Below are 26,719 nucleotides of genomic sequence, written 5' to 3' on the forward strand. Positions count from 1 at the left end.
CCAGTCTACTGGGCTGAGCTGTGCCAGCAGGGATTCCGCTTGTGGGAGAGTCCCAGAGTTGGCACCTGGCCTCAGGTGGATACTCATTAATGCTCTCTCTCCCGGCCAGTCTAGATAGGAGACGTTTAATTAGGGAGTCCCAGGCATGGGGACAGACTCTCCCAGCTGGGGACAGGGCACAAGCCTGTCCATGGTCAGCTCCTCCCTCTGAGGTCAGCTGCTTCCTCCCAGTCAGCCAGGGTGGGCCATGGAGCATCCCTCCAGGGGCTCCCCGACATGGCTGTTCCCCCTGGAGCCCAAACTAGTCCTTTATTTGGTGACCCTGAGCCACTCAAACCAGACAGGCTGAGTGAAGCCAATGCCCCCATCCCCGCCCTTTGAGGTTAAGAGCGGCATCCCTGGAGGACACTGAATGCAGACCCTGTGTCTCTACTGGATTAGCAGGGTCAGAGAGCAATCTCACACCCATTTCCAGGCTCCTGGCTCTGAGCTGAGGTAGTCCTTTGTCTCTTCTCCTGCAGGAAGGAGGCGAGATTCCTGGATCAGGAGGACCTTGGGAGGGAACCGCCTCAGGAGGCAGAGGGACCACTTTCCCATGGTGTCTCTGGCTCAGCATCATAGGCTGCACAAATGTCTGCTGGTGGGGGGAGGTCAACATATGTGTCCTTAGCTCTGCTTCTTAAGGAGCCCTCTTCAGCCTGCTGAAGGGGGAGGTCTGTCTGCCCATTTAGACTGTAAGCAACTTGAAGCCAGGCTTTGGACCTTCTAATTCCTCCACCTATCCCCACTGTGCCAGGACAGAGCTCCTGTAGGATATGTATTCTGAGGTGTACCTCTCATCCTTCCTCCTGCGTCTCTCCCACCAGCTGATCCAGCTCCGACTTTCTAGCCTTTTGGAAAGTTATTGAACATGTTTTCTGTTTTCTGTCTGACTATGGGGATAAACTCACATTACAAGAGGAGAGATTTAAATTAGACAGTGCTCAGCAGTTTTGTCTGCAAAGGCTCTAGACTTTGGACTGTTACCAAAGGCTGAGATATTTTGTTCTCAAGATACGTTTCTAAAAGAAAGGCTTGCCGTTTCTTTTGGGGACTGTGTTGGTTAGGAATCTTTGAGACAGAAGTGACAGAAATCTAACTTAAATTGGTCTAGGCAAAAAAAGGGGGGAATATTTATAAGTTCACATAACCAAAGAGGCCAAAGTAGACTGACTTCAAGCATTGCTGAGTCCGGGAGCCCCAATGATGTCACTAGGATGTCAGCTATGGGGACAAATAATGAGTACAATACTTTTTAGAGGTGGTGGCAGGGATAAGGTGACCCTTTCAGAATTCTTTTTTCCTTATGAGGTTGTAGCAATGCGAAGGAGAGAGGAAAGAAAAGAAAGAGAGAGAGAGAGACTATTACCCTGCAACACATAAGCAACCCCTCCACTCTAGTCAGATGCTTTGAATATTGCTGGCGAGGCTGCACATGAGATGGGAAGAGTTAATAGCTCTCTTGTTTCAGGCTGCCAAACTCAGACCTTCCTCTGTTAAGCATCAGTCTAGAGACTCACTTCAAGAGCAGAGAAGATCTACACACTCAGACTGGTTTCTAAAGAACCCCGAGCACACACACACCACACACACACACACACACACACACACGCCTGTCATAGCTGTGAAGGATCTGATGTCCCTCTGCAGGTGGTTTCTGGCTTTTGGAGAAAGTCTAAGGGTCACAGAAGACGGAGGTATTACTGGGGGCTGGGAGCTGGCAAGCAGACCTAACCATGAACTAGGGGCAGTTGACTATAAGAACACTTTTGTGGCTGGGAGAATTCCTTGTCTAATTCCTTCTTTCTACACAGGGGAAACAGAGTGCCAGGGCAGAGAAAGGACTTGCATAAAGCCACTCAGTGAGACAGCAGTGGGCAGAGGTTCGCCACCAGCTGACTCCTGGGGCAGTGCTCCTTGCTCCCTCTTTACCTTTTTCCTAGATGCCCAGTGCTCTTACGCTGCCCCATAGCTGCCCAGGGCTGGGCTAGAGATGGGGTGAGAAGGGGAGCTGCAGAGAAGTAGCTCAGTACAATTGCAGCTGGGCCATGCTACCTGACAGGCCCAATTGCCCCAAACATTTCCTTCCCTGCATCTTTCTTCTGCCAAGAGCCTAGGTGCTATAGACTGAATGTCTATGTCCCCCACAAAATTCACATGTTGAAACCTAACCCCCAGTGTAATGGTGGAGCCCTCATGAATAGGATTAGTGCCCTTATAAATGAGACCCCAGGGAGCTCTCTCACCCCTTCTACCATGTGAGGTTACAGTGAAAAGAAAGCTTATGAACGAGGAAGGGGGCTCTCACCAGACACTGAATCTGCCAGCACCTTAGTCTTATACTTCCCAGTTTCCAGAACTAAAAGAAATAAATTTGTGTTGTTTCATCCAACCAATCTACGGTAGTTATTCTATTACAGCAACCTGAATGGACTAAGACACTGGGGGTGGTAGTTGAGCAGTTAACCAGTCCCCCAGCTCTGCCCAGAACAGTCCTCATCTTCCCTCTCATGGCTGATTCATTCTTATCCCTCAAAGCATTAGCCCAGAACCACCTTCTCCAGGAAGCTCTCTCCTCAACTGAGTGTTCGTGCCATGTTCCCAGAGCACCCAGGTCTCCGTGCTGGATCAGTCGCCACGTCACCCTAGGGGCCTGTGACTGTGTCTGTTTCTCTCCCTACACTGTATGCTCCTCAAAGGTGGGATTTGTCTTGTCCACTCTGCTTCCCCACCTCCCAGCAGAAAGCTTAGTTTTACCTGCACAGTCCCATTTCATCTTCACAGCAACCCTATGAAGTGGACATGAAAAATCATGAGAGATGAAGCAACTTGCCTGAGTAGCAAAAGACTGAGGTGGGATTGAATCCAGGCAATTTGATCCCAGAGACTGGACTCCAGACCACTGTGAGCCCAGACATTCAATGAAGACTTGCTGAGCGAAGTAAGGGTCTTCCTTCTTCCTTTGTAGCCAGCACGGCCAGCACCCAGCACCCCCTACCTAGGGTCTGATGTTGGAGAGAACCAACACTGCCGCCACAGCCTCCTTTACGGGGGAAGGTCATTAAGTGCCAAGCACTGTGCTCAGGATTTTACATATGTTGTAGTAGTTTCCTATTGCTGCTGAAACAAATTACCCTGAACCTAGGGGCTTCAAATAACACAAATTTATTTTCTTACGGTTCTGGAGATCTAAAGTCTAATATGTATTTCATTGGGTTAAAATCAAGGTGCTGGGGCTTCCCTCGTGGCACAGTGGTTGAGAGTCCGCCTGCCGATGCAGGGGACATGGGTTCGTGTCCCGGTCCAGGAGGATCCCACATGCCGCGGAGCGGCTGGGCCCGGTAGCCATGGCCGCTGAGCCTGCGCGTCCGGAGCCTGTGCTCCGCAACGGGAGAGGCCACAGCAGTGAGAGGCCCGCGTACCGAAAAAAAAAAAAAAAGTTAAAAATCAATTTAGGTGTAAAAAAGAAAAGAAAGCAGATTAATTTCTCTGAGCTCAGTTTTCTTATCTGAAAAGTGAAGAACTGTAATAACAATTTTCTCACTCAATACCTGGAAGACGCTATTTTTCAGGCCAGGTTTGCTTAGAGGTCTCAGCTTCTGCTCTTTGCTGCCCCTTTCTCCACTTCCGTCATGACACATTTCCTTTCCTAAACCATGCTGCCCCCTCATCCTGCTGCTTCTCAGCACAAGTTATCTGGTAGGGGTGGTGACATCAGTCATGCACACTTTAGGGGGGATTTAATCTGCTGGGTCTCTTCCCAGGGCCATTTTTCTATGGAGCCCCTTTTGTAATCGCAGACAGGAGGCACAGACCATCTGCGAATGGGAATGAGATCATGGCCGACCAGGTGAAGGAGGCCTTGCGGAAGGCACTCCTTCACACCCTTAGTGTCCCACCAAATAGATAACCGCCTTCCAGTCATCCTTGCTTTTTCCGTTATGTTGGCTTGGTGGGAGAGAGGAGGTGTTGGCACCTGCGGGAGCTGTGATAGAAGCATTCCTGAATGACTTCATCTCTGGGCCTTGCCTCTCAAAATTCCTGTCAAATCAGCTCTACACTTTAAGGGATGGAAGAAGGGTCAGCATTCCAGAAGTTCCTTGTCATACCCAGACTTTTAATCAGGTGACACTGGAGAATTAGCATCCTAGTGCAGGAGGTTGTGAGAGGGCGGAGAGGGGTCTCAGACGTCTCTTGCCCCTGCCCCACGCTTGTCTTTCTGGCAAGACCCACGTTGAGGAGAGCGGGTCCTCTTGCGTTGTTGGCTCAGAGATATCAGGACCACGGACAGCGGTCAGAGCGCCCGGAAGACCCGCCGCCGAGCAAGGTGCGGAGAGTTACAGGCGGGGAGGGAAGACGCTCTGCGGCGCGGGGGTGGCGGCTGGGCCTGTGGTTTCTCTGAGTCACCCCGTGCGCCCGGCAGTTGCGTCGGGCCTCTGATCGCTGGGGTTCCCTCTGCCCTCTCCAGGAATGCGGGGGGGAGGAAAGAGAAAAGAGCCACTCTAAGGCCCCGGGGTTTTTGCAGGAAAGGGGGAAGCGAGAGACAAAGGACCTATAGCGGTGTCTACCCAACCCCGCCAACTCCCCCCCGCCGCGCGCTCCCGTTGTCGGCCAGGCCCATTTCTATACAAGGCCTGCTCTCCCCGGCCTCCACCCCTCCGCGCGGAGAGGTGCATTCCCCCGCCCTGAGCTCAGCGGGCCGGGCCGGAACGCGCCGATAAATCAGAGATAACCCAGAGGGGCAGGGCCGGCCCGGCTCTCAGGACAGGGGATAAAAGGCCGCCGTTGCCCGAGGACCCAGCGGATGAGACGTGAACCGGGACCCAGCGCAGCGGCAGCGGCGGCAACCTCTCTCCGCCCCTCCAACGACATGGACCCCCAGACGACGCTGCCCCGGGCGCTCATGCTCCTTCTGTTTTTGCACCTGTCGCTGCCACGCTGTCCTTCCTACCCGCTAGGTGGCCCCGGCCCGGCCTCGGAACTGCGCGGGATACAGGTGAGCGCTGTCGAACTGCGTAAACCCGGCTCGCCGGGAGGGCACCGACAGCAGCAATTAACGGGTCCCCACCTACCCCCACCCACAGTCCCAAGAGGTCCCCACCCTCCCCTGGGAATTAGTGATAAGAGAGTGAGAAAGCGGCGAGGCTGGGGGCGGGGACCCCCGTCCCCAAGGCGGTCGGTTTGCCTTGGCGCCATCGAGAGCGGCTGGGCCCAGGTGCGGGTTCCTAAGGCTCCGCCTCCCCCACCCATCGCAGGAACTGCTGGGCCGTCTACGAGGCAGGGTCTTGGAGCTGCAGGCCGAGCAGATGGACCTGGACCCCCTTCAGCAGGGCCACAGCCTCGCAGAAGCCTGGGAGACCCGGGCGGCCGCCCCCGCGGGGCTCCTCGGGCCCGGCAACAGCGTCCTCCAGGCCCTGCGGGGAATACGCAGCCCCAGGATGATGCGCGACTCCGGCTGCTTTGGGCGGAGGCTGGACCGGATCGGCTCCCTCAGCGGCCTGGGCTGCAATGGTGAGCACCCACCCCCCATTCCCACCGCGTGCCGCCTTTCTGGGTTTGAAGTCTCGGGACCAAACTTTGAGCAAAGGACACCTGGATATCACTCTTTCTTGCCGTCAGTCCTCAGGGTCGAGGAGCGCCTTTCTGGAAATATTAAATTTTGACAACATTCATTACCATGCCTGCGAGTTCCCACCCACCTTCTAACCGCCTCCTGCCTCTCTCACCAAAAGGGGCAGAATCACCTTAGGTCGTAACTCGGTCATCCCATGAATTACATCCGTGTAATTCGGCCAATTGCCTTGGCAGCCCCTTCTTGGCGCAGAAAGGGTATTAAACATTTTCCTCCTGGTTTCCCCTGAACTGTCTAGAGCTGCAAGGGCAGAGGGCAGGATCACCAGGGGGACGGCAATCCCCAGTTTACAACGAGGAAAGCACGGTCCAGGGAGGTAGATTATTCCAAAGCCTCAGACACCCAGATGGACTGAAGAGGGGGGAGGCACACGTGGCACCTGGTGAGGGGAAGCTCAGGTCCTGCCTGCCTCCCACCCGGATGTAACCATCACTCTCTCTCTTCCCCACACAGTGCTGAGGAGGTATTAGGAGGAGGTCCTGGCTGCATCTGATCCTCCCTCAACCCCCTGCTCCCCTTTGAAGCAACTCCTATTTATTTTTACTTATGTATTTATTTATTTGTTTGTTTTATATGAGATGGTTCTTATCTTTGAACACGAATTTTCCATGATGAAATAAAGTCAATATTATAGCTTTTTTCTTTTGAAATTGATTTGTCTCAGTGTTCTAAAAAGTAATCCGTCATTGAAGAACAGTCAAACCCTGTGTTTTCTTGAAGATCCCAAAGATGTCCTAATGGTGGGGCGGGGGACACGGCTTCAGGGGCTGGTCAAACAGTTGGGGGGTGGGGGGTGGTGGCTGCTTTGCTTTAAGGGCTTTTCATGCTCTGAAAGGTCTCTAAATATCTCAAGCACTTGAGACGCTTCCCAGAAACTACTTTTCCGAGGCCGGCAGTTTCTCCCTGGGAGCTGAATGGGCCCTGAGGTATTCCTGTGACATGAGGGTGTGTGTCAAGGTATCTGCCCCTTGACGGTAGCCTTCCTTTGCCTGGAATTCTGCCATTAGAGGCCCTCTCCCTGTATTTGTCGTTTCCAGAAGCTCTCAGAGATTGGGGGCGCTGTGTGTGTGTGTGTGTGTGTGAGAGAGAGAGAGAGAGAGAAAGAGATATGCCAGCTTATTTGCATTCCTGATGGGGGTGAGCCCTCCATCTGCCCCAAACCTCAGGTTCAAGTCTTCAATTCCTGATGTCATCCTGGAAAGGAGGCTTCTAAACCCTGAGTTTAATAGCATTTTCATTTCCTGAGCCCATAAGTTTAGAAGTGCCTGAAAGAGGCCCAGCATTTCAGGGTGCCTTCCTTCGGGGCCCCACGTCTTCACTTCCTCTCTGCCTTAGAGGGAGAAGACCTTTATTCCAAGGCAGAAAAGGAGACAAGCACTAGAATCCTGCTGTGTTGCCTTAATCAGCAGGGAGTCCTGGTAGAGGTCACTGCCCTCTCCTCTCAGGGTCCTCCTTCCCCTGCATCTTGGGTTCCAGGCACCCCAGGTCATGCTGCAGAGCTCTCTCCTGCTTTCAGGCTCCCAGGCTTCAGCTCATGCAGTTTCCTTTGCCTAGAACGCCTCTTACGATCCCAGCTCTGCAGGAGGACAGGACTATTATTATCCCCTCTTTATGGATGAGAAAACTGAGACCCAGAAAAGGGAAGCATCTTACCTGAAAGCATTCAGCTGCTAAGTGCCAACACTGAGGTTTGAGCAGAGATCCACGTGACTCTCTCATGGCTTTTCTGCTGTTCTCACCTGATGTTTCTTTGAGTGAGAGGGAAAGAGAACTGGTGGGTCTTCGTGTTATTTCTCATTTTAACCCAGTGTGCATTAGACATATCTAATGAGATTCAGATTTTGAAGGTAAGGTTTTAGGACCAACTTATTTTCCAATAAAACTGTGAGCCATCTTTGCCTAATGTTTTTTTTGTTTTGTTTTGTTTTGTTTTTGTTTTTTTTGCGGTACGCGGGCCTCTCACTGTTGTGGCCTCTCCCGTTGCGGAGCACAGGCTCCGGATGCGCAGGCTCAGCGGCCATGGCTCACGGGCCCAGCCGCTCCGCGGCATGTGGGATCTTCCCGGACCGGGGCACGAACCCGTGTCCCCTGCATCGGCAGGCGGACTCTCAACCACTGCGCCACCAGGGAAGCCCTGCCTAATGTTTTTGACCCAGGACGGTAATGAGTAATTAGCACAGTTAACATTTATAAAGGCCTCACTATGTACCAGGCCCAGTTCCATGAACTCATATTAGTCCTTGCAACAACTATGCAGGAAGAAATCTTATTATCCTTCATTTTACAGATGGGGAAATCGAGGCACAGAGAGGTAATGTGACTTTCTCAGGGTCCCGCAGTTAGTAAGTGGCAGAGCCAGGATTCAAGCCCACACATACTGGTCCAGCAGCCAGGCCCCTAACCACTGCACAACCCAACCTTTCCCAAGCCAGTGAATTAGGCTTGCTGGTGGGTTGGAAGGTCCCCCTCTTAATGGCATCACTCAGTTCCCCATTTGGGGCTGCTGCGTATTGGCAACTTTCTCCCCCTGCTCAGGTGATGAAGACAGACCTCCTCCCAGAATGCCCACTCTACAAACCCAGCCAGCACTTCAGAATTCTTCCAGGTAAGTCCAGCTCTTCCATAAGTAGGGCTCAGGCAGTGGAGTCTGTATGTATGATACAGATATATCCTGTTACTTGAACCTTTTCCCCAAGGAAAAGTCCAGGAGAGAGGACCCCAAAACAAACTGTGAAGGAAGCAAATATGTCTTCTGGAGGATGGGGAGTGGGTGGCCTGACGTACCCAATGAAGTGACATCTCATTGAGCTCCCCCTGTGTTTGGTGTTTGCGGGCAGTGCTGTGGCACGTGCATCATCTATGGGTGCCCTTTAGAACCAGCCCTCCCTCACCTGTGACCCTGGCCCCTTCAAACACGTCCCCATGTAGCTATAGCCATGGCCTTAACCTCCCTGACTTTCCTATTATCAACCTCGTCCTCCAAAGAAGCTGCCAGATTATGTATCTCCATGGATGCTTGTCACTGAAATCTACCCAGAAAGACATGTTGGTGGACACAGGCCCAAGGATGCCTAGCCCACGGCTTCACAGCTGGAAGGAGCTTCAGTAGAGGGTAGACTGGCTTTGCTGGGTCTCCAGTTTTGAGGTTACTGAAGTCAGGACAGTGTTGGGCCTGAACGCTACATCTCATGTCACTGATGCTGCGTTCCCCTCTCCATCCCTCTCGTGGCAGCTTTGACTTTTTTTTTTTTTTTGCCACACCGCGTGCCTTGTGGGACCTGGGACCTTAGTTCCCCAACCAAAATCGAACCCAGGCCCTCGGCAGTGAGAGCACGGAGTCCTAACCCCTGGACTGCCAAGGAATTCCCAGCTTTGACCCTTCTGAGAATGATTTGTGGCAAGAAAGAAAAGTGCATTCTTTCCTCATGCAGAACCAGGCGTAAACAAAGTCATGAACTTGGCCATTTGTCTTTGTTCGTGTTGCAGTTCTCAACCTTCTATCCCTGTCTCTGTAGGATTTTTCATGCAATCAATGCCTTTCTACTAAGTGGCCCGTTTCTCCCGTGGGGTCAGGAGCCAGGCTCCATACAGCTGCCTGGGCATCCTGGAACATTTCAGCCATGGGACCTTGGCTCCCACCCTTGTGCCCCCAGTATCTTGTCTCTGGCACTGCCAAGTATAGCCCCTGCCCTTGCTGCTTCAGTGCACACCAGCCCTAATTTCATCCAGCAGCACTGCACTTTCCTGCCCGAGGACTTTCCCTGGCAGCCAGAGTCCACTTCTTGCGGGCAGGCAGGAAGTGCTGGGGAATTGACACCGACCAGGAACAACCCTCAGCCAACACCTAGGAGAGCCCTCTGTTCACAGGTTGTGTGTATCTTTCACTGGTTACTGGATTTCTCTGCGGGGGGGTTGGGATTAAGCTGCAACTGCCCACAGTGGTCCGTGCAGCTAAACTCCTTCTCTCTCTGGTCACTTCCCCACTCTCCTGCCAGTATTTCCTGGGATTATCTCCAAAATAAACTACTTTGCTTGAATACTTGTCTCAGATTCAGGAGAACCCAAACTATGACACTCCCGAATGAGTAAACCGTCTCCCAGGGCTCCACCCTCGATGACATCAGCCCTTGGAATCTTCCTTGACTCCATTCTTTGGCTGGACCACCCAGGCAGGTACCATGTCCACTCCTCCTTCCTTCCCTCACCACTCATATTGGCACACCAGCTTCCTAACTGGCCTCCCTGCCCTGGACTCCTCGATCTGGTTCTTCCTGCATCGGGGGAGAGAGCAGAACCTTCATGCCTTAGCCAGCGGGTGAGGCATGAAGGTTCTGTGAGGCCCCTAGGGAGGGCAAGGTGCAGGGGTGGGCCCTCATGTATGTCCTTGGGTGGTATGCTGGAGGGGGTGTTTGTGAATCACGGTCATTGTGGATGTAATTAGTTGAGATGAGGTCATACTTGAGTAGGGTGGGCTCCTATTCCAATATGATTAGTGTCTTTATAAGAAGAAAAGAGAGAAACACAGAGAGGGAAGACGGTCATATGATGACAGAGACAGAGATTGAAGGGATGCATCTACAAGTCAAGGAATGCCAAAGATTGCCGGCAGCTACCAGAAGCTGCAAGAGACGAGGAAGGATCCTTCCTTACAGGTTGTGGAGGGAGCCTGGCCCTGCTGACACCTTGATTTCAGACTCTAGCTTTCAGAACTGTGAGACAATACACTTCTGTTGTTTTAAGATACCCAGTTTATGGTACTTTGTTACAGCAGCCCTAGGGATCTAATGTAGTGCCCTCATCCTTTTCTCTCCTCATAGACTGTTCGAAGGTGCTGGGTTCCACAAAGCTCTCTGGAGATGTGCAGCATGACCAACCAGCCGACCGACCAACCACTAAGCTGTTTTTGCAAAGCTGTGACCAGCTTGGTAACATATCACTTTATATTTGCTCTTTCTCTTTCCTTACCTGTGGTGGGCAGCCTCTGAGATGGCCCCCATTGATGCTCATCTCCTGGTATTCATCCCTTGGAGATGAATACCATCCCTCATTCCTCCCTCTGAGTATGGGCTGGACATTATGGCTCACTTCTAATGAACACAGTACAGCAGAAATGATGGGGTACCACATCTAAGATTAGGTTACAAAGAGATGATGGCTTACATAATGTTTCCCTCTCTACCTAAAGGAAGTCAGCGGCATCTCTGTGGAGAAGCCCACGCAGTAAGGAACTGACATCTCCAGCCAACAGTCAGTGTGGACCCGAAGACCTGTCAACAGACACACGAGTGAGCTTGAAAGAAGATCCCCAGCCAAGTCTTGAGATGACCGCAGCCCCGGCCAACATCTTAATTGTAGCCTGTGTGAGCTCTGAACAAGGGGCAACCAGCTAAAGCAGAGCCAGATTCCTGGTCCACAGGAACTATTAGATAATAGATGTATAGTTGCTAAGGTTTGGGGTAATTTGTCACGCAGCAGTTGTTGACTAATACACTATCTCACTTCCCTTTGCTCCTCACTCTTACTTCCCGTGAACTAGAACCCCCATAAAGCTTTAGCAAATCACCTTGTCTTGGGCCTTTTTTCCTGGGGAAGCTGCCCCCAAATTCCAGTCTCAGTGACCTCCATGTTGCACCAGAGAAACAGAACATCGTTTTCAAAGTCCAAAGCAATCATTCCTAAATACGCACCAATGTCCTACCAATTTCTCCCAACTGGGGCTTCTGCTTTAGGCTATTTAGGTCTAACAGACTTGCCCCATGAATGTGCTGGGGTTTTCACACCAGTTCTGCCCACATGTGACATTGCTGGGCCCTCATGGCTCCCCGAGGCAGCCCACAGCATCCCCACGGAGAGTCATGAAACCAAACTAGACACTGGAGTTACCCCATTCTGGATCCTCCCACCCATCTGCAACCTTTGTTCCATCAGATGACTAAGACGACTTCTTTCCAGCGATAAGGAAATAAAGCCTTTTCATTTTTCAGCGAGTGGGAGAGGTGGAGGTGGAGGGTGGGCCTGGTCTTCTGTACCTTTTGCTTTTCTTCTCTCTCACTCCCACAGGCTGGCTTCTAAACATCCCATTAAATATTAACTCCTCCACACATACCCCCCGAAGTGGAACAGGGGCACGAAAATGAAGAGAAACTGTACGTCAAGGCATTTTCCATTTCAGGGACAAGTCAAAGGCTTTAAGAGGGTTGGGCGGTAAGTGTATTTGGGGATTATCTGTTTGCCCTGGGCCCTGTTAGTGCAGGGGGTGGTGCTGGTCCTATACAAAGTCAGGGCAATAAACCTAAGTATTCTTTTTTTTGCCACCCACCTTCCACAAAAACCCCAAAACAATAGAAGAAACTCAACAAATGACACTCGTGCCCCACTCCAGTTTCACTCTGGAAGACGAAACGTAACTTTAATAAAAGGAGCTGGGAAAATTCTGAAATTCTCCTTCTGGAACCTTGGACGGGATTTCCGCTTTTCCTTGGGCCACCAACAGACTTCAGAAGTGGCTCAGGGCGCAGGAACCGCATCAGCCCCCAGAGGCCAAGCCGTGGCAGAGGCCACCTGCCATGATGCCCTTCCGGAAGTCTTGCCTGCATCAAAGGTCTGTCTCAAAGGGTATCTCCAGGAGACAGGCTGTGTGACGCACGCAGCACGGAGCATCAGTTCTCCCAGGGTGGCTGCTCACTGAATCCTCTTTGCTAATAATAACACTGCCACCCCAGCTATTAAACTGTGAGCACATTCCAGAGACTCTTCAGGATAGAGCGGTTCTTTGTCCCCAGCGCTCCTACTCAGAATTGCGCTCATTTCGGATTTCAAGTTGAGTTTGGCCGACCCAAATCTTTTCTCCTTTAGAGTAACCACCCCCTCCAACACCTCTCATGACCCCTGGCCACGTAATGCCCGGATTTCCCGCCCTTTCACTGCGTAACAGCCTCTCTTTCTGATAAGCCAAGGAGTGAGCACAGTTGGGGGAGGGTCCGGCCAGGACAGAGCTGTCATTCCACCCACATTTCCTGAGCTTCTACGGGGTAGATTGAAACACGTTAGGTGTGTAAATAGGTCATGGGGCTTGGATGTGGTGCTTTCCTGAGATAGCCCGCATACTTGCAGACTTGCCAAGCACGCAAAGCTACAGTCCCAGGGCAGGGGGAAGGCGAGGAGGTGCTCAGAGGCAACCTGAGAGTCTGGGATTAGGGTGGTGTTTAATCAGGAGCTGAGACTAAAGGGCTTGTTAAGGAACCTTCGTGCAAAGAAGCAGCGGGATCTGGGAAGTGGGTGGAAAGTACAGGCGTTGACATCAGACCTGGGGTCCGAGTCCTGGGTCTGCCGAGTGACATTGGGCAAGTGACAGATGCTCTCAGTCTCAGTTCTGTTCCTCTATGAATGGGGACAATACTACCCACCTTCTGGGGCTGGTGATGACAAGGAAAGAATCCGTATAAACTCTCAGCGCGGTGCCCGGCACATTCCAACCAACCAGTAAGGACAACCATTGTGAGCATCGTGCAATTATACAGCAATTCACACTTCAGAATACGTTCACATATTAATAGCTCTTATAAGCCTCACAGATGAGGAGAATAAGGCCCCAAAGATGTATGCAATTTGGCTTGTTTGGGGCTGCAATGCAGGGCTCTCATCCCTTCAAGTGTAGTGTTTCCCCCGGAAATGTTACATTGAAGAGTGTAGAGCGTTAAGTCCAGTGCTTAGTAAGTGGAGGTCACTCATTACATGTGGACAGGCTCGCTGCCTGGTACTTCTCTTTTGGGGACCAGGAAAATGGCGGCTTCAGTGGCTCATCCCTTGCCTGGCCTTGGAGCAGGACATGGGAGGCATTAAGGGAAATTCCATGGGCCACAGCTGCATCCCACCTCGCTCCATCAGCCAACTTCGCCACGGGAGATTTCCCGGCGAGGTGTGAGGCGTTACAAGCTTCAAACCCAGAGTCTGAGAAGCAGCAAGCTTCTATAAATGTAAATGCAGGTATCCTTTTAGCGCCAATCTCCCCCAGCGCCTTGGGGGGAGCCGTGCGGTGAAGGGGGGGAGGTTTGCAGAGGAATGATTGTGCTCCCAAAACTTTTCTTGTGTTTCTATTTGGGAGTGGAGTTCTTGGGACATTTGTCACATTTGGTTCTGACGTAGTATGCTAAAAAATAAATCCCTTTTCACCTGACCACTGAGAGTGGCAGCCAGGTGTCAGGACAGCCCTGTGGAGGGAGAGGTCTGCCCTCGCCGCCGATGAGTCAGGTATGAGGCCAGCTCGAGCATTTGGACTAATTTGTCCTGAGCTGAGCTGCCGGCTGCCTGCCATTTCCTCCCCTCCCGCCCTTATTTGGAGTCCCTGACAGCTGAGCCGCAAACCAACGGGGGAGCTGGGCACCGGCCAACCGTCACCCTCTGCTTCCCCGCGTGGGTCCAGCTGCTGATGAGAAAGAAGCCTGAGGCATCGCTGTGAGATAACCAAGGACTCTTTTTTGCTCTTCTCACACCTTTGAAGTGGGAACCTCTTGAGGCAAATCAACAAGAATGTGGCTCCTGCAGCTGGGGGTCCCGGGCTCGTTGGAGCTGCTCAAGGCGGAGGGGCTGTGACGAGCTGGCTGGACTGATAACTTTAAAAGGGCATCTTCTGCTGGCTCCTCGCTCAGCTGCTTTATCGCTGCAAGTGACAGAATGGGGAGGGTTCCGTCCCTCTTGTGCTCTCAGAGAGCCAAGGGGCTATAAAAAGAGGAGGCGCAGGGCAGCTGGGAGACGGAGACGGAGGAAGGCCACGGGTGGGAAAGCAGAGAGGAGAGAGAAGAGGCAGCAAGTACCAGACCACCCCTTGACCGACGCCAGCATGGGCTCTGCCACCATCGCCGCGAGCTTCCTCCTCTTTCTGGCGTTTCAGCTCCCAGGGCAAACCGGAGCGAACCCCGTGTATGGCTCTGTGTCCAACGCAGACCTGATGGATTTCAAGGTAGGGCCAGGAAAGGGGCACGGTCTGGGATGAGGGGGCTTTGTGACGCTGTGCCAGGCAGTGAGACTTCTCCCTTTCCCTGTTTTCCTTTTGTAAAGAACTTGCTGGACCATTTGGAGGACAAGATGCCTTTAGAAGATGAGGCTGTGCCCCAACAAGTACTAAGCGATCAGAATGAGGAAGCTGGGGTCCCTCTCAGCCCCCTTTCTGAGGTGCCTCCCTGGACCGGGGAGGTCCACCCAGCCCAGAGAGATGGGGGTGCCCTTGGGCGGGGCCCCTGGGAACCCTCCGATACATCTGCCCTCCTGAACAGCAAGCTGAGGGCGCTGCTCGCTGCCCCTCGGAGCCTGCGGAGGTCCAGCTGCTTCGGGGGCAGGATGGACAGGATTGGAGCCCAGAGTGGACTGGGCTGCAACAGCTTCCGGGTAAGAGGAACTGCGGATGGAAATGGGGTGGGCGGGAAGGAAATTGTGGTTTTGTTGAGGTTGAAACCTTGTGAAAGAATACCACCAGGGGACGCCTTCAGCAGGAAAGGGAACAGCACAGAAGCTTACTCCCTTTGAAATTTCTGTCCCAACTGGGTAGGTGCCCCATGAGTCTCAGAACCATGATACCATCCTCAGCTACAGTCTGCTGAGAAAATGCTAAGAGGAAAAGAAGTTACTGCTAGGAGCACCGGGAACTTAATATGTTCATGGGGCCAAGTCACCTGCGTACTGCTGATTGGCAGTTCATGGCCCTCAAGGAACTGTCAGATCCCGAAGGATCGGAATTTACCAGGATTGATTTTACTAGCTTCTAATGGACAATTTGTTTACCAGTTCGTGGAACTCAGAGGGTCGTCAAGCTGGAGGGGGGGCTGGTGGGAAGGGAGCAAGGTCCTATGAAGCTGACTTTTTCCAGTGGAGGCAGGTCACCAAGCCAAACATGTCTCTGCTCTCTTTGTAGTACCGAAGATAACGGCCAGGGAGGAAAAGGCTGGCCAGGCCCCGGGCAGACTTCAAGAGACCCTCACCCCCTGGGATCTCTCATTCAACTTTGTCCCATCTCGTTGCCATCAGGTTGAGTTGTGACGAGCGTCCTATTCAAGCATCAGCCCCCTGTCAACATTTCTCACATTTTATGCTAAATGTAGATAAAGTGGTTTAGTTGTGGCTCCTCCACTTCTCCCACCCATGCATTAAATTTTAATCACCTGTTACTGACATCGGTTTGAAAATGAATAAACTTCAGCACCACGGACAGAAGCTGGAGGCTTGGTGTGATTTCTTTCATTTCTTGGGGAAGGGAGTTCAGCCTGATAGTCCTTGTCATTTTACCTTTTGTCAAAGAGAATAATGCTCAGTTCTTTTCTTCCTCCTTTTTTTTTAAAAAATAACAAACTTATTTTGGGGAGCAGTTAGAGGTTCACAGCAAAATTGAACAGGAAGTAGAGATTTCCCACATATCCCTGTCCGCCCCACATGTACATCCTCCTCCATTATCAACATCCCTGCCAGAGTGGGACATTTGTTACCATGGATGAATCTGCAATGACACATCATGATCACTTAACGTCCATAGTTCACGTCGAGTTCACTCTTGGTAGTGTACATTCTATGGGTTTGGACAACTTCGGCTTCCTTTCATTTCTCCCTCCGTGCGCACGGTGTGTGTGTGTGTGTGTGTGTGTGTGTGTGTGTGTGTGTAGGGGGTCGGGTCTCAAACCACAGCTTTCAACTTGCTCTCACTCATACTGCAGCCTCACCATGGATCCTGAAAAAGCCCCTGGAGACCAAAAGGGCATTTATCTTTATATTCAGATTTGCTCACATTCAGGGCACTTATTTATTGAAAAGAAAACTTACAAACATCTGGGCTTTTCTTCTGGTTACATCGAACGTAGCTTGTACTCAATATGACACTTTTTGTACACTTAGTGTTTTTTCGTTACTGTTATTATTATTATTTTTTAGAGGCACGTATGTAAAATGAGGGCACTAACTCTTCTCTGACACCTTTTGAGAGGTAGTGCGCCAGCTGAGTGAATTGTACTTTTAATCTGAAGAAGAGTAGGCAGGATATTTGGGTTTAAAAGCTGAGCAAAGTGAAGAAAGAAAATGTTTGCTGTGCTGACAAACTTCAAGTTTCTGTGACTTTTGGGCACTAAATTTAAAAATTAGCCATTGGCTTTCCCAAATTCAGGTCCAAGGTGTTTGGACTTGTAGGTTTTACTAAGGTGGGAGCCACTGGAGAAGTTTTTTTGTATCTGCTTCTGAAAAGCGTGCTGCCCAAAGCAGAAAGTACCAGGCCCTGAGTTCACCTGCAACATGAAGCAGTGCTCTGACCAATTTTCCCAGCCGTTACCCCGACACCACGCTCTCCTAATCAGATTCTACAACACTCCTCCGACAACCCTCCACCTTCGCTTCCCCACGTCCTTATTCATGCTGCTCCTTCCACCTAGAATGCCCTCTACCCAGAGCCCATGAGACCGTTTTGCTCATTTCTCAAGGCTCATTGCGAATGCCACTTCTTCCCTGAAGCCTTCCCTGACACCACATGCCCAGGACAAATCGAGCTCTTCACTGGCAGCATTTTTATAACTATCGTATAGCTATTATCATAGACCACAATTTGTCTGGGTATGCAACTGCGTCTGTGTCCCTGAACTGCAAGCTCCTGGAGGGTCAATGCCCCTTCAGCAGCCCGGGCAGCACGTGGCACGTTGGGTGCTCTATAAATGTCGGTCAAATTCTCCTGGTCTGGTACAGAAATTGAGAAAAGAGGAAATAAATTAGCAACGTGCTCCTTGTAGAGGGAAGGGGAGGCCAGGAGTGAATTGATGGTTAGAGAGGGAGGTGGGGAAAGAACAGTAAGGTAACCACTTCTCCTAGAGATGTTCCTTACGTGGACTCTGAACGCAGAGGGTGGAAAGCCAAGAACAGAGGACTAACAAGGACCAGGAGGGTGGAGAGCAAGGAAGAAGGGTCTGTCCAAAGCCGGCTCCTGAGGTCCGGCACTGGGGGAGTGGGAGCTGCTGAGAGGAGAGGAGTGGGGACCTGGGCTCACTGCCAAGGTGTCGCAGTGACACAGCGGGTGCTCGCCAATGGAATTCACTGAATGTGCCAAATACCCAAACGCACAAGAGACGCCCCTGGAACTCAGAGGACCCTCAGGGATGGGTGGACGGCGGGGGGGGGGGGGGGGAGCGGGAATGGGCGGAAGGGGGGATGGGCGGAGGGACCTGAGCCGACTGAGACCGTTTGCCACTGTGGAGTGGCAACTCGAGGCAGAACTGGAGACCAAGAAAATCACGTTTCCGGCGAAACAAAATGTGAGCAAAGAGCCATGACAGGTGGCAGCGACGGAAGCTGGCTGCAAGGGCTAAACACCCTCAGCCCCAGCACCAGGTCCATTTGTTCTGGTTGGACATCAGGGAGATCTGCCTGTGGGGCAGCCTCCTAAACGCAACACCAACAGGAACCGAATGGCTTCTCCACCGACTGCTGCGGGAAGGAATGGCTGGAAGGACAGGTGGCTTTATAGAAGGAAAGGACCTGTAAACTAGGCCCAACAGCATCGATGTGAAGGGGGAACAGGAGACGGGGAACACCGGTGGTTTTTGCTAAGATCCTCAGGACTAAACTGGTTCTTATACTAAGGTGGTAAGTGGCCCCCTGCGATGAAGAGTCCTGCTGGGAGAGCTACAGAAAAAGACCTGAGACTATAAACCCCCTCCCCAGCTGTGCAATTTTTACATATTAGAAAGAGAGAGGGAGTGAAATGAAAACCAAGCGTGTACCACTCTAAAGGAAGTGCACGGTGGAGACAAGAGGATGATGGAGGTGAAGACATTTTATTCTGACATGTTACAGTTATAGTGAGAACTTCCAAGTTCCAAGAGTTCAAATAAGAATAGAATTTTACAAATTAAAAAAAATACAATTTATATACACAGTAGAATTAGCTAACATTACCATATAAACAAACAGTGCAAACAGAACGAAGAAAGCTGCTACTGTTGAAATGACCAAGGTCCACGAGCCGTGGGGCAATACTGCACATCAATACTGCAGGCCTGGGAGGGCACTGCTGGCCTTTCCGAAGGCTTTCTTGTCCCCCCAGGGCCGTGTCAGTGCGTGATTTTGCATCAGAAATGTCATATGGTCAGCTGGGTCAAGTATACAAGTGTCCATTCCTGTCCGGAACTGTTAGTTAAACAAGGTCACAAGCAAATCGTCCCCCAGAGCACAAAGGTCCCCCAGTCGGGTGGGGACTCTTGGCCCCCTCCCCCATCACCTCGGCCAGGGAAGCAGGAAACCATCTCTAGCCAACCCCAGCCCCAGCCCCCGAGGGTTTCTGTTTATCCAGGTGCCAGGTTCACTGGGAGGTGATCAGGCTGGCAACAGGCGGGACGTTGAGATACAGATTTCTAACTAACAGAAATCAAAGGAGGGAGGCTTACAGTTATTTTGTTACAAGTGGAGCCCCGCTTGTCTCTGGGCTTGTCTGGAAAGGGCAAGATGCCAGGAGAGGACAGGAAACAACGTGCCTTCCCAGAGGGGCTGGGTTTGGGTCCTCCTTGGTGGTCGTCCAGTCCGTTCTGGGGGATGGAGGCGTTTGCTCTCTGCCGTCTATCTCTGGGCTACACTGAAGGGAACAAAATATCTGGTGACTTAAACACGACGTGATGTGCAGGAGGCATAAATCCCGACACCACTCACCCAGGGTGTCCAGGAGGCCAGCAGCCTGCGACCCCGCCCTCTGGAGGTGGGAGATCCTCAAGCAGGACCTCAGTGCTACCAGTTTCAGGAGAGGAAAGGAGAGGGAAGAGGAAAGCAGGTTCCTGGTATGGGCGGTCATGCCACTCGCCTGACTTGGGCATCGGTTTGCTTCTCAATGAAAGAAATAATGCGGTCAAGTTCCGAATGCTGCCTTAAAATACTGGCAGCTGGTTGAACGCAATCACATTTAGAAGGGCTTGCCCTTTTGGTCCTTGTGATTTCCCGAACTACTTACTGGGAGTTTCATCTGTGTTTCATAAGTCAAGTGCACCCAAGGAAGTTGAAAATTTTATAGGTTCAAGTAATCTTGGTCAAAGAGATTAAGAAAATGGAGGAATGGAGGGGCCAGAGTCATTGGCAATGATGCTGACGCAGCCCCCCGGCGTAGGTGGTTGTTCCCTAGAGTGGGTGGAGCGCAAGACCTGAGCCAGCGAAGCCGGGCAGACACCCACTCCCCAGGCTTAAAGGCGGCAACAGAAGTCCGGAGGCTGAGGGGAGAGAACTGCGTTGCTGAGGCCTGGCACTGACGTCCTCAGGCAAATTCCATGATTAAAAAACAAACAACTAACGTAATGCAAATGAATGCCACCTTGACCCTCAGAGCACATCTGCCACATGGTTGCACGATGGGCCTAAGATGTTGCTAAACATGTAGAGAGAGCACAAGAGGAAAGTAAGCGCAAATGCCTTTGGGTGCCTGTTCAGAGAGGACCAACCAGCCCAAAGGGAAACTAAGTCACTGAAAGAGAGAGGGAGGCGTCCTCCGCTTGATGTTAAAACCCCGGGGCACGTGCTGGCAGGAGCCGCCTCCCTCTCCCCGCTGTTAACCCCTCGTGAAGTTCCCACCGCTGAGCCTCCCGGTGGGCTGGGGATGGCCAGCAGGCGGCCAGAGAGAAGCGCTCGCTAAGGGCAGACACCCCTTCCTCGAATAAACGTCTGCTGTGCGGTCACACTCTGGCGTTTTAAGCCACATCGCGCACCTGTGAGTGCACCTGGCTCAGGACTCACTCCTTTCCATCCTCTGAACAACTGCCCCATTGCCCAGAGTCAAGTGAAGCAGTCTTATCTAGGGGTGATGCCAAGATCCTCTGGGCTGGGGTTGCTTCACGAGGAAGATGCAGGTAAAACTTAAGGAAGTTTAGTAATTCCATGGAGAAGAGAAGGACCAGGGTAAAAACGTGGCACTCGGAGACCACGGGTAATTTGGAAAATGGAGAGAAAGCCGAAATGCTCAAACCTAGGGCAGATCAGGAGCTATTAGCGGGATTTGAATGCTTTGTGCTTCTAGGGTTCTAGATTCACAGCACAGCAGCGAGACCAGAGCACCAGCTCACACCCAGAAGCAGAACCTCCCTCAAAATGAACTGCTGAAGATGTCAACTTAAGAGTCCCAGTGAAGGCGGGCCTCCCTGAAACAGGCGTAGTTTCCTCAGGGCCCAATTCCTCAATTTAGTAATTGACTGAATTCTGCAACTGGCATTCCACCCAGTGTTTGCCTCGGTCTGGGTCCCTCCCATGATGGTTTAAGGCAACAGCTGGGTTCCCTAGGAAAGGAGCAAAGAGGTGGTGGGGAACCTGCTCCGAGCGCCCCCGCCAGTGGGTGAGGCCCGACTTCCCTTCTGGTCCTGGTGCTAGCGGGAAGGAGGGGTTGGGGCCTGTGCCAGCACTGGATCGGGGGGCGCAGGGGGCAGGAAACGGGAAGACACTGGCTGAGGTCACACAAGTCCAGACCCTGATGGCTTGACACCACCCCCAGGAGCTCTGACGGCAAAGTGTTCGATGATTGTAGGCTTTCCAAGCCAGCGGGCGACTGGGAATCTTCCTGGCCAGCCATGGCGGCGGAGCCTGAGCTGCAGCTCCCGGAGAGGACGGGCTGGCACGTGGCGGCGAGGCCGAGCCGGGCCGTCATAGGGTCTGGTAGTGCTGCCGCAGCCGTGCCTGCAGAAACTCACGTGTCAGGTTGTGCCGTGTGATGACCCCAACGATCTAGGACAAAGCAAAAACAGACCCAAGTCACCTGCAGAGTGAACCCCACTGGGACGAGAACATGAGGGACAAGAGTGGACAGAGCTTGCCCGGCCCGTCTCAATAAACGGCAGGGCCAGAATCAGGTCCTGGAAGGACGGGGACAGGCCTGACAACGTGATCAAGACACTCATTTCAAAGGCCACCTAGGGCTTCCCTGGTGGTGCAGTGGTTGAGAGTCCGCCTGCCAATGCAGGGGACACGGGTTCGAGCCCTGGTCTGGGAAGATCCCACATGCCACGGAGCAGCTAGGCCTGTGAGTCACAACTACTGAGCCTGCGCGTCTGGAGCTTGTGCTCCGCAACGAGAGGCCGCGACAGTGAGAGGCCCCGCGCACCACGATGAAGAGTGGCCCCGGCTCGCCGCAACTACAGAAAGCCCTCTCACAGAAACGAAGACCCAACACACCCAAAAATAAATAAATAAGTAAATTTATTAAAAAAAAAAAAGGCCACCTAATTTCTAGATGGGAACGAGATAAAGACACAACTCGCGATCGCAAGCTGGAGGCCAGTGGGATGAATTCAGCTCCAAACGGTTTTAGTCGGGCCGGCTAGAATCTGAACGTGAATGTCTTTTTAAACAGGGCCCACGCTCTCTAGCTTCTCAGCCACCACACGCAGCCTGCCTGGTGTGCCTGTGCAAGACGCAGAGCCCAGGGAAGGCTTCTGAGTGGCGGTGACCCCTGCTCCAGCTCAGAAATACCACCTTTCAGAGCTACCTGAGTCACTGTGATATTGGGATTTATAATAACACATATTTGGACTTTGTCCTAGTTCCTGGCACAAAGCTCTTAAAACTCTTGGCATTTCCTAAGTGATGAGTAATAAGGGTGTCTTATTATTCCTAACAAGCCCCTTTCAACCACCCCAGCGTTTATGTTAATGAAGTAACTTTTAGAAAGCCCTTAAGGATGGAGGCTGGTTTCCCAGGGAACCAAGTGTGTGACTGGAAGATTGGAACTTTCATTCTCACCACCCCGTAGCTGTGGGAGGGGAGGGCTGGAGGTTGAATCGAGCACCAGTGGCCAATGATGTAATCAATCATGCCTATGTCATGAAGCCTCTATTAAAATCCCTGAGCTACAGGGTCTGGAGAACATCCAGGCTGGTGAACACGTGAGGTGCTAGGCGGTGCCAGAGAGGATGCAGAGTTGGGCACCCCTTCCCCATCCCACATCCCTTGCCCGGTGTACCTCCTCCATCCGGCCATTCCGGGGTTACTAAATTATTGTTTACTATAAAGGGATATAAGTAACTGTTTTCCGGAGTTCTGTGAGCAGGGGGTCATGGGAACCTCCTATTTACAGCCAGTCAGTCAGGAGCACAGGTGACAACCTGGACTTTCCGTTGATAACTGAAGTGGGGGGGAAGGCGGGCGTGATGAACAGTCTTGTGGGGCTGAGCCCTCAATCCGAGGGACCCGACGCCACCCCCAGCAGACAGCGCCAGGGCTGAGTTGAGTTTAGGACGCCCAGCTGGTACCCAGAGAACCAGAGAACTGCTTTGTGTAGGGAACACCCGGCCTCCTCCGCCAAGCCAGTGACAGAAGCACAGCAGAGCGTGAGAGTCCAGAGAACCAGAGTTCTCCCTAAAAGGGTATTTTCCACAGCCATCGCAGTGACTCACAGCTGTCACTGAGGTGGGTGTCCCACACCATAAACTGCGTTAGAACTGTCAGCGTGTTTCAAGGAACACGATTTGACTCCCTGCCACTAAATCCGCGTAAGGACACGCCGTGCCGTCGGAGGGCCTGCTATGACCCTCACTTTGGAGAGGCGTCACTTCCTGGAGGGCAACGAGGCGACACCCACCGAAAGCCTCAAACAGGTGACCGTTAATGGTGAAATTTGACTAGATATTGCACAACAGAGGAAAACTGAATGAGTGACCGGACTGCCACGCGACGGAATGCTCCCGAGCTGTCAAAGTATCCCAAGTGAACACTTTCTGCTGTGGAAAGTCATTTCCTATAGATTAACTGAAAAATTAAGGTATTAAACAGGATAAATAGTGTTAACATCTTCACTATACCTTGACATATAAAACCTCTATGTCTAGACACAGAGGAAAAAAACAAGATATACTTCGAAAAGTTAACATGGCTGCCTCTACAGAGATCAGGGTTTGGCATTTCTTTTTCCTGCCTATCTATATTTTCATATTTTCCTACAAACACCGATGTTTGTGGAATAAGAAAAACAATGGAGTTCTAAGAAAGAGAAAACAATGGAAAAATCTGTAGCAATAATTACTAGGTATTTTACTTTTCAAAACTCTCCAAGTATTTTGTCTGAAACTCCCTCATTTACTGCTACAAATTCCCATAACAGGGGGGGAACTGACCCCCTCCTCAAGGAGGCGCCATCAGGTCAAGGGTGAAGAGGAAGGTTTCAGGACAGAGACAAGGCCCTAAGCGCTTCTGGGCCTCAGAAGGGAAGACCAGTGAGACGCTGGCGACATCTGCCGGCCACACAGGAGACGGCGTAGAAGAAACACCCCGGAGGCAAAGGGGAAGGTTCCCGAAGCTACCGCAGTCTCCCCCTCCACTCCTGGGCCCCTCACCCCCCGTGGGGAGCCACAGAGCAGGTCGGGTCTGAGAAGCCTCCCTGCAGGACTCTGCTGCTCCTTCCTGGGTGAGAGCAGCACTGCCCTTAGAGGGTCCCTTTCAGAAGATGCGGCCGCAGGCACACGCGCCCTTACGCTTGCTCACCTCTCCCACCGCGTTCACCACGGGCAAGTGCCGCAGGCCCATCGTTCTGAACAGGTTGAAAACTTGGGAGACGTGAGTGTTGGGGGAAACAGTGAAGGGCGCGGGGTTCATGTACGGGGTGACGTCCTGCAGAGGAGACAACACAGGGGACCTGTGGCCTGGCCTGCCCGGCCAGGATCAGATGCCAACCGTGCAGACGAGCAGCGGTCCACGCAGGACAGGCCCTCGGCCTCCGTGCCTGGCCCCATCCCCAAGGGAAGCCCGTCTCACCACGATCATGCGCGGGTTCAGCAGGGTCAGGTCCAGGTCGTGGATGTCAGGGTACCGCGGGTAATCCTCGGCCATCTCAGCGTAGGAGAGGCGCGGCTGGCTGGCGCTCTGCAACCCCAACCGAGACAGTCCTCGCACCGAACGCGGCAACTGGCAGGGTCACCTTTAGAGACCCCCTCCCTCTGCGTCTGAGAGCGGGGCAGGGCAGAGCAGAGGCCAGAGCAGGTGCTGCACAGCCAGCTCTCCGCCAATTCCCAGCTGTGTCTCCCTGGGCCAGTCCCCTAATCTCTCTGAACTTCCCTTTCATCTGTAAAGCAGACCTGAGCTATTCTAGAGTTTCAACGAGAAAAGTGCTAACTAATAGTAGCTGTGTGGGGTGACTTGTGTCACCCCAAAAGATACGTCCGAGTCCTAACACCTGGTACCTGTGAATGTGGCCTCATTGGAAACAAGGCCTTTGTGGACGGAATCAAGACGAGGTCATATTGGAGTAGGGTGGGCTCTAAACCCAATGACTGCTGTCCTTATGAGAGAGGAGAGGACACACAGGGAGAGAGTGGGTGACGAGGAGGGAGATGTGAGTGGGGAGCCTCCAGTCGAGGCAGGCCGAGGACTGCTGGCACCCACCACAAACGAGGAAGGCGCCTCCGGAGGAAGCACGGCTCTGCCGACACCTGCGTCTTGTCCTGTGGCCTGAGAACTCTGAAAGGATACCCTGCTGTTGTTTGAAGTCACCCAGTTTGCGGCGACTGGAAATGGCAGCCACAGGAGACTCACACAGGAGCTTCGCGACTCCTCCTGCATTCTGAGTCTTCTGGACTTTCCCTCAGCTCTCACTGCTGCTGACCGTCAGCGGGCAGCTGGGCCGCCACTACCAGCTCTCGAGCGGGGCACAGGAAGCACAGGTGCTAGTCACTGCCCTGCCCCGCTCTCCTCCCCTTAACTCCCCTCTGCACACAGCCCTCCCCGTCCACCGCTGACTCGGGCCAGCTCTGGCGGCTCCTACGTGCAGGCAAGGCCCTGTGTAGTCTGGCCCACTTCATGCCTCCAAATTCCCTGTCTCCTGTGCTCCGCACGTGACCTTTCCCCCATTCCAGCAGGGCTGGGCCTCCCCACAGGCCACACCCCCAAGCCTGAGCCTCTCCACCCATGGCCTTTTCTGTCCTGCCCACGCGAGCTGCTCTTCTGCAGGCCAGTGAGACCACGAGTGACCTCAGCTGGCTGCCCACAGGCAAGACCCAAAGCAGGAGAGTCAGTTTGGAAACTAGTCCTCTGGGTGACTTTTTCAGGCTCCATCTGAAGGGGTCAAGTGTGTCCCAGGTCGCTATAGGGACCACTTTGAACACAGCCCACCCATGCCTGCTATCTCGACAAAAACCAAAGAGAAAAAGGAAAACTACAGGGGAATCGATGAGAAGAAGGGTATTTCTCTGGATGACACATGTAACAAAGCTCATTCACGGCAGACATTAAAGGCAGAAACTATATTGAGAGCCCACCGGCCAGAAGGACACTCAGCCCCGGGTGAGGAGACTACGGGAAGAGGCGCCGGAGGGCAACTCACAGCCCTGCTTGGGCTCAGCGCAGGGACCCTGCCTGCATCGGGGGCCACGCGGCCACACACACCGCTGGACGGCAGGTGCACGGACTGTGCTCCTGCCACCCTCATGCCTTCCAGAATCCTGGTGGGGACAAGAAAGGAGACTCACCGACTGGCTTTCAGAATAACAAACTCCTCGGACGAGCAGGGTGACGAGCTGCGAGCGCAGGATCAGGCCGTGGAAGGTCAGTGGGCGGAAGCGCTCCTCCATGGTCCAGTCTTCGCTTGGGGACTGGTCAGGGTATAGGTTGGGGTAGGGAGTGTATCTGTTATACAGAAACCAGACGCTGCCTAGGACACCCTCAGCAGGATCACTTCCCGTCCACGTCCCCGACCCCCTCCCCCAAGCCCCCCGGGACAGCTCCGGCGGGCGGGCGAGGGGCTGACGGCCCCGCAGGCGGCCGCGCTCCCTCACCTCCGCTCGAGCATCTGCTGCAGGAGGTCCTCCTTCTCGCCCGGGTCCTCGGAGGTCACGTGCTCGTCGCACACGTTCCGCAGCTCGCTGGACGGGTAGGACTTCATGGACTGGCTCCGTCTGCGCTGCTCACCGGCGCGGGTGAGGATGCTGCACTTCTGTGGGTGGGAGGGGCGGCGACGACGGCCAGCTAGCGCGGGCGCGCCAGCACCCACTCAGGTGAGGATGTGGGTGACAGTGCGGGTCAAAAGCACAGGCCTATGCCGGAACTGCAAGAAACCTTCACAGCGGCTCAGGGGCT

The 26,719-nt window shown here is 52.9% G+C and overlaps 3 protein-coding genes and 1 long non-coding RNA gene across 15 annotated transcripts in view; 3 read left to right on the forward strand and 1 right to left on the reverse strand.

Moving 5' to 3' along the window:
* Positions 1–4,195: 4,195 nt before the first annotated feature.
* Positions 4,196–6,309, forward strand: NPPB (natriuretic peptide B). Its single transcript, XM_022598738.3, has 3 exons — positions 4,196–5,035; positions 5,295–5,550; positions 6,125–6,309. The coding sequence occupies exons 1-3, from the start codon at positions 4,844–4,846 to the stop codon at positions 6,139–6,141; spliced, it is 465 nt and encodes a 154-aa protein (XP_022454446.3). The 5' UTR covers positions 4,196–4,843; the 3' UTR covers positions 6,142–6,309.
* Positions 6,310–9,981: 3,672 nt separating this feature from the next.
* LOC149750833 (uncharacterized) lies at positions 9,982–13,608 on the forward strand. Its single transcript, XR_016388988.1, has 3 exons — positions 9,982–10,382; positions 10,489–10,596; positions 10,857–13,608. It is a non-coding gene; the product is annotated as an uncharacterized LOC149750833 (long non-coding RNA).
* Positions 13,609–14,185: 577 nt separating this feature from the next.
* Positions 14,186–15,878, forward strand: NPPA (natriuretic peptide A). The gene is made up of 2 exons (XM_089901115.1): positions 14,186–14,630; positions 14,729–15,878. Exons 1-2 carry the CDS (start codon positions 14,511–14,513, stop codon positions 15,191–15,193), a joined length of 585 nt encoding a protein of 194 aa, XP_089757241.1. The 5' UTR covers positions 14,186–14,510; the 3' UTR covers positions 15,194–15,878.
* Positions 15,879–18,447: 2,569 nt separating this feature from the next.
* Positions 18,448–26,719, reverse strand: part of CLCN6 (Cl-/H+ antiporter 6) — a 30,366-nt gene continuing 22,094 nt past the window's right edge. For 3 of the 12 annotated variants that reach the window (XM_089901142.1, XM_022598789.3, XM_089901148.1), the window contains 5 exons: positions 26,419–26,576; positions 26,113–26,269; positions 24,404–24,511; positions 24,134–24,259; positions 18,448–21,382 (listed from right to left, as the gene is read on the reverse strand). In XM_089901142.1, coding sequence (XP_089757268.1) covers positions 21,302–21,382; positions 24,134–24,259; positions 24,404–24,511; positions 26,113–26,269; positions 26,419–26,576 — 630 coding nt within the window. In that variant the 3' untranslated portion in view covers positions 18,448–21,301. Of the gene's footprint in view, positions 21,383–24,133; positions 24,260–24,403; positions 25,106–26,071; positions 26,270–26,418; positions 26,577–26,719 lie in introns of those variants that run through there. The other 9 variants (XR_016388989.1, XR_002648072.3, XM_022598790.3 and 6 more) reach the window with 9 other exon arrangements.

The sequence above is a fragment of the Delphinapterus leucas genome, chromosome 1 (genome assembly GCF_059928025.1).
Source record: "Delphinapterus leucas isolate spDelLeu-1000000601 "Yukka" chromosome 1, BTC_Dleu_Yukka2, whole genome shotgun sequence".
Taxonomy (NCBI): Eukaryota; Metazoa; Chordata; class Mammalia; order Artiodactyla; family Monodontidae; genus Delphinapterus; species Delphinapterus leucas.

Excerpts from the sequence above, each read along its gene's own strand:
- NPPB (XM_022598738.3), top strand. The coding sequence starts at position 4,844 with ATGAGACGTGAACCGGGACCCAGCGCAGCGGCAGCGGCGGCAACCTCT. Across the intron at positions 5,036-5,294 it reads CGGAACTGCGCGGGATACAG|GAACTGCTGGGCCGTCTACG; the intron begins GTGAGCGCTGTC and ends CACCCATCGCAG.
- NPPA (XM_089901115.1), top strand. The coding sequence starts at position 14,511 with ATGGGCTCTGCCACCATCGCCGCGAGCTTCCTCCTCTTTCTGGCGTTT. Across the intron at positions 14,631-14,728 it reads CAGACCTGATGGATTTCAAG|AACTTGCTGGACCATTTGGA; the intron begins GTAGGGCCAGGA and ends CCTTTTGTAAAG.